Source organism: Sinocyclocheilus anshuiensis, unplaced genomic scaffold (assembly GCF_001515605.1).
Source record: "Sinocyclocheilus anshuiensis isolate Anshui unplaced genomic scaffold, SAMN03320099.WGS_v1.1 scaffold431, whole genome shotgun sequence".
NCBI classification, from domain to species: domain Eukaryota; kingdom Metazoa; phylum Chordata; class Actinopteri; order Cypriniformes; family Cyprinidae; genus Sinocyclocheilus; species Sinocyclocheilus anshuiensis.
Window position 1 is genome coordinate 1,317,783 of NW_015551065.1, and position 7,005 is coordinate 1,324,787.

The 7,005-nt window shown below is 37.9% G+C and overlaps 1 protein-coding gene across 2 annotated transcripts in view; it reads left to right on the plus strand.

The window, feature by feature from the left end:
• abhd10a (abhydrolase domain containing 10, depalmitoylase a) overlaps positions 1-7,005 on the plus strand; it is an 18,667-nt gene that overhangs the window by 9,163 nt on the left and 2,499 nt on the right. For both annotated transcript variants that reach the window (XM_016451977.1, XM_016451978.1), the window contains exons 3-4: positions 1,920-2,031; positions 2,510-2,647. In XM_016451977.1, coding sequence (XP_016307463.1) covers positions 1,920-2,031; positions 2,510-2,647 — 250 coding nt within the window. The remainder of the gene's footprint in view (positions 1-1,919; positions 2,032-2,509; positions 2,648-7,005) is intronic.

The window sequence follows — 7,005 nt, forward strand, 5'->3', positions numbered from 1 at the left end:
GCTACTGTCAATCAACTATCGTGGGAGGGGCCTGTCTGTGTGACGTCACACAGACAGGCATCTGAGATCTGGGGAAAACATTTAACCAGATTTAAAAAAAAAACACTGGGTGGATTTTTATCATTATAGGGTGGTTGTGTACACACACTGCCAACACACATTTCAGTTCAAGCAACTTGTAAAAGTGCATGTAGCATCCTATGACCCCTTTAAAGTTTGTCATCGCGCGTCTCCAGTGAAGCTGAACTCTCTTTCTGTCCGCATTCCATTCGCACGGATCGACCGTCACGCAGAGAACACGCAATCATGCAGGATACAAATGCACACTTCACAAGATCTCACAGCTGGATTCGACTAAGTTTGCAAGGTTTTTGAAATTAGATGTGCATTAGACATTCAAAGATTTGTTTAAATGATATAAATATGCATTTGCTGAATGCTGACGGCAAACAAGAAATTACTAATACTATGTATAGAAATTACTATCTATTACTAATAATATAAAAGCAATCATTATAATACTTTTTGTATACTTTCTAATTCCTTTGTTAAACCGTTCTATCTGATTATTAGACAGACGTATTAGATAATCCATATTAGACAGAACTGAACGACAACAGCGAATAAGAGGGAGAATGTAAGCACTGTGTGCTCAGGCGCTGCCAAAATAAAAGTCCCGCCTAGAATGCATCGGCCAAACAGGAAAACTTACCGGCCGATGCCGATATTTAAAAAATGCCAATATATCGGCCTTGGCGATATATCGGTCGACCACTAGTGCCAATAATGGTAGCCAACATGCATTGGAGAAAAACATTTATTTCATAATGTGAGTTTCCCCCCACTTTCAATTGTTTTACTTCAATGAAAGTTTAGAATTTTGTGAATTTTTTGAATGAAAGATCAAAAAGATAAATGATGCAGATTTATTTTCATAGCCGCCTTTGCTTATATTTACCAAGGGTGCCAATATTAGTGGGTGGCACTGTATTATGACAAAAATTACAATATTAATTCACTTACTGACCCTAAGACTGAATCTGTAACACATTTTTTTTAAAGGGGTGGTTGATTATGATTTCCCTTTTTTAACTTTAGTTAGTGTGTATTGTTGCTGTTAGAGCATAAACAATGTCTGCAAAGTTACAACACTCAAAGTTCAATGCAAAGTGAGATATTTTCTTTTAGAGAAATCGCAGTTTAAGGACTACAAAAAAGGCTGGTAGGGACTACATTGAGCTTCTTCCTGGGTTTGTGACATCACTAACCCCGATGTTTACATAAATACTGCCCCTGGGAGCATGCAACTATCCGTAATGGTAAGGGGGCATGACATTTCCAGACAACATGCACTAGGCCGTTTGGCGAATCACAACACAAAGGACAAGCTAACCAATCTGAGCCCGACTGCGTATTTCTGAGGGAGGGGCTTCATTGAACCAGGTACTCAACAGACCATTTTGATGAGAACAGAAACGGTATAGAATAAATGTAAAATATGTGAAAATAATGCATTTATTTATTTATTTTTAAATGAAACATGAACACGTTACACTGCTCCCCATAAACACAATCAAGCCTTCGGAAAAAAGTCAAAAATCAACCACCCCTTTAAATATTGGTAGAAAAACTTACATAACCATTTATTGTCAGGAATGGGAATTGCATCCCGGTGGACCAGAAGTGGAAATAAAATGTATGAAATTATTACAGTGTCACTATAATCAGTGTACAGTAGCTATGTTTCCATCCACCTATTTTTATGCACATTTTGGAATATCGCATTAAAAAAACGCTGGATGGAAATGCCAAGATGCGATTGAATGAATACAGTATACAGATGAATTCTGTATAATAGCTACTAGTATCTTCTTGACATTTTAACTCTCTTGCTGTTGTGATAAATGTACTTCCTCTAGGTTTGACTATTCTGGCTGTGGGTCATCTGAAGGGGAAATGGGTAACTACAGCATTGGTGCCTGGAAGAAAGACGTCCTGTATGTACTGGATGAACTAGTAGAGGGGCCACAGGTGAGTGGATTAACAGCATGACAACACTGGATAGTCTGGACAAATAGAATTTTACTTTAAATTGAAAAATTAAATTTTACCTAATATTGTTTTACACAAATATCCCTTCAATTAATTGAATACAAATTAATCAAATGATATACATAAGCAAAGTAAAATCAACTCTAGCCTAGACTTATTTTGCCATGAGATGATGTCTACAGGAAGCAGTCAGATTCCATGTTTATTTTGTCATTTTTGTCCCTATTTCAGCATGAGTAATCGGGGGAATGTCTAAACTTTATATCTGATAGAAAATGACATGTTTGCCTTTATTTTAGATCAACTGTCCATAGCACAGGACTGATATGACCAGTATCCCATGTTCACATTGCTGTTTTTCCACTATAGAAAGGTTCTGACAAGTGTTTGTTAAAGGACCTTTTTATTTTTATTTTTCCCCTTTTTACTTAAATTGAGTTTCTCTTTCGTGCTCAAGATTCTGGTGGGCTCCAGCATGGGTGGGTGGCTGATGTTGCTAGCTGCTCTTGCACGGCCAGAGAAGACAGCTGCTTTAGTGGGCATCTCAACTGCTGCAGATCACTTCGTCACTGCCTTCAACTCCCTACCAATAGAGGTACAAAAATCTTCAATGTCGTTTTGTAAACTTTTGAATATTTTGAATATTGGTAAAATACTAATAATAAAACCAGTAATTTGTTCCAAATTGTGTACTTATGTAAATGTAACCAGTGGCGGCTCGTGGGTTTTAAAATAGAGGAGGCACACTAATTGTATTGGTCTGGGATCCCTGCGATTGGCTAATTTTTTTTACCAACGGAGGCACGAGAGCTCAGCGCTCGCTCGGCCTCCCCCTCCCCTTCTCTATCATTAGCGGTTGCAATTACATCAGCACATTCGCGTTAGAAAAGCGGCGCTTTCATGTTACGATATTACAACTGTGAAATTACAAACAAAAAATACACATTCTGAGACATGAACTGAAATGAATTGTGAATTTTATTAACATTAAATCGTCCTCCTCCCATTTTCACCTCAAAATTATGGGGAGGCTGTGCCTCCCCTGCCTCCCCCGACGAGCCGCCACTGAATGTAACTAATGCCGCTTTACAGGCACATATCACTATCTTCCATCTATCTATTTTTATGCGCATTTTGGAATATCACATAAAAAACCGCTGGATGGAAACGCCAAGATGCGCATAAATTCTAAAAATGCACATAAAAACGTATGCACACAATTGAGTAGAATAAACTTTTTAAACACATTTACCGAATAAATTCAACCATGCACATTAGGGGTGTCAAAATTAAAAGTTTCTTCGATGCATCGCGATGCAGACGAGGACGATTCGGTATCGGTTCAGTAATGGACCATAACCGATTATAACGTACTGACGCTTTTCTGACGTCATTTGTCGCATACGTTCTTTGTTGCGGTAGCGTACATTAGGCGCGTTTGGCTTGAAGCGCCGATGCGCAGAATGATCAGTGTATGACCAAGTACTGCGAGAGCGATAAGAGAGCAGACTTATGCTTTCGCGGTTGATGTCATACACTCATCCAGCGCAGCGCTGCTTCAAATCGAACATGCCTAATGGCTGAGGGAGGCGAGTGCGAGTAATTAAAAATGCTCCAAATACTTTAAAAGCCGACATCTGGCCACATTTCGGCTTTTATGAACAACCTGAGCACGACCTGGAGAAGACACGCTGTATGTAAATCATGTCACGCACAATGAAATATGTAGGGGGTAGGGATGGGCAAATGAAGCCTCGTGAAGCACTGAGGCTTTCCTCTGACTGTTTCGGGAAAAGATGCAAAGCTTCGAGCGTCTCGAAAACAGCGCCATCTGGTGGTTCATAAAAAAATATAGCAGCCAAAAGCCTGGCTGAAAAGACGCATCCCGTGGCAAAAACAGAGAAACAAATAGAGACATAGTTAGCGTAGCTGCTGTTCCAACCAAGCAAAATTGATTTGTTTAACCCAATTAAAAATTGTGAATCTGACATGGAACGCTGGGCTAACCTCCCTTTTTCTCTTGCTGGGTGTATAAGCCTAATCAAGATGACTGTTCTTCCCAAGTTTTTGTACTTATTTCAACATATTCCAATTTACCTTAAGAAAAAGTGTTTTATGGATTTGGACAAACGTATCACTTATTTTTTTATGGGGAAATAGGCCAGTTCGAATTAAGAAAACAAGTTTGCAGCTCCCTAAAATTGGAACTCCCAAATTTTTTACACTATTATTGGGCTTGCAATATCCAAAAAATGTTATATTGGAGGAACAATATAAATTCTGAACTCCCTTGTTGGGCTTACCTAGAACAGTCCTCAGCGCGCCTCTCTCTGAACTCTGTTATATTCTCTCAATTACCTTTACCTGCCAATTTTAGTTCAAATTTAGTAGTATCCCACTCAGTTAAGATATGGACTCAATTTAGGAAGCACACTGGTTTGCATAGGTCTTCTATCCTTTCTCCGATTTTTAAAAACCACTGTTTTGCGCCATCCAGGACATACTTAATATTTATGCAATAAACAACTAAGGCCCCGTCCACACGGAGACGCCAGACACCGCTACGTCACGTAACAGCAACAAAAACATGAACAAACACTGAACAGTTGTCTTTTTATTAACTAACATTAACACAGATTAATAAATGTATTGTTCCATGTTCGTTTGTATACCGGCCGAAAGGTTTATGCGCATAGTCCAAGTCATCTTCTCCATTTTTAGTGTGTCACTGTGGCAGAATTACAGCGCCACATACTGGTCTGGCATGTATACTACATTGTTTTGTGTCAGTTTCGTGGTTTTGTGTGGACGCAGATATTTCTTGAGATGAGGGGGAAAAAAAGATCGGATAGGGAAAGCTCTGGCTTCGTGTGGACGTAGCCCAATTCTCTTGCAGGCATAGATTGCTGAAACCAATGCCTATACTGAAGAAAGCTTCTAGACCCTGCTCTGACAAGTATAACTTGTGTCATCGCATTTCTTTGTTCTTTTTAAAAATGTATTTATTTTTATTTTATTTATTTACTACCAATGAACCTAAAAAAGACAAATCTACGGAGCCCCTAAAGGGACACGGTGGTGGAAAAAAAATTCGGGGTGGGAGGAAATTTTTTTTTGTGTTCTCTCGCAAAACTTTTGCGTTCTCTCGCAAAGATATTTGCGTTCCCTCGCAAAACCAGTTTTCGGACAAACACTTCCTGTTTACAGCTTGTAAGTTAGTGGTTCATACAGCTCGTACGTTCATAATGGAGCAGTTCATAGAGTTTTATTTTAAACTTGGACTCAAGTTCAAATACAGTCAGCTTTGCTTATAGTTTAAGGCACGGTTTTGGGACATTCTAAAACACTTAATGTGGCTTAATGTAGGCTACTATAACAGTGACACTGGAGGCCCAATTCGGTATTAGGCCTAATAAATATTATTAATACTAATAACAATTGTAATATTAATGACCTCATTAATAGCATTACTATCAGTAAAGCAGATAGCCAAAATGCAACGTTTCTCCCCCATTTAAACCCGTTTGGCTATAGAAAACGCTTAAGGGAGGCTAATGGACGAAGACGGTATAGGCTATAATATAGGTATATTAGGTATAGGTATAATAGGTATATTGCATAATATGCACAGGAAAGCAGACAAGCCCAGAATAGCTATAAAGAAGCCAAAACATAATTTAAAGTGAAACCGAAAGTATGGGCTCACGTACCGCTCTCATTCAGCACAAATCCAAATAGCTCACGCTGTACGGCACAGACTACAATACAGATTATTTAAATTGACTGTGTAACATTTGATCTGTATTGGTGATTCTGTGTTTTATTTTAATAATGAACAGGCCGTTTGCATGAATATATGTGCGCATGAGGCGCCGGCGCGATCAAATCGCTGAAACATAAAATACTCCGTCACTTACAATAGGGCATAATTCGAGATTGCAAAGTGCTAGCAGTTTGAAGATTAAATCATATAAAAGATTATTAGAAATTTTATAAAGCGAGCACTGTTACGTTCTTATTTCGCTCTGAAACCTACGAGAATGCAATTTTCCCTGAATATCCAAAAGACTGCAAATGTGACATTGATTTTATATAACAGTTCAACAAAAAAGGCAATATTAAGTGTACATTTTACATTTTAAATGTAGCCTACATTTTAAACACAATATTGTCAATCTTGTTTGTTATAATTTACAAGGAAATAATAGTTCCAACGAAATTGTTGGTGAATGAATCTGCAGCTTTGAATGATTCGGAGAGTACTGATAATCGGAACTGATTAATAGCCCTTTCATAACTACAACCATTTGCTTAGTTACTGAATGAATGAATGCTTCGCCTTGCTCATTAGACAGTGACTTGCCGCCACCTACTGGCGATTTTAGTTTTGAATCTACAAGTATAACTTCGTTTTGCCATCATTTATTGCTTTATTTATTATATTAACCCTTTCGCCCTTTAGTTTAAAATATTCTAGCTGAGCCCCCAGCGTGAGTTTTTTTAGGCGACCGTTATTTTACCGCATTTTCTTTATGGGAGGAAAATGCTTCTGTTCTTACCTACTTTCATGTATAATTTATTAATAAACTGTATACCGAATTTGGCCTTTTTATACCACTATCTTAGTCCATTAATTAAGCATTTTCTTTCTATGAGGGATACTCTTAAAGTGCAATTCAATTTACCGGGTTACGTTCATATTCTGGGCTATCCTGCTTGTCTGTATGCTTTATTAAAAATAGAAGTGAAAGGAGTTTTTTTTTTTTTCTTGGTAAATGCTTGCAATACAGTATGCTACATTATTGTCACATGACCTTTTCACATTGCCTGCACATGGCAATCCAGATGGCATATTGATTTTATTGTTTGTGTTATTTGTTGGTTATTTTGCATTAATTATAAATGACCTTGAGCTTTGAGCTTTCAGAAAGTACATAAATGCATTCATATATT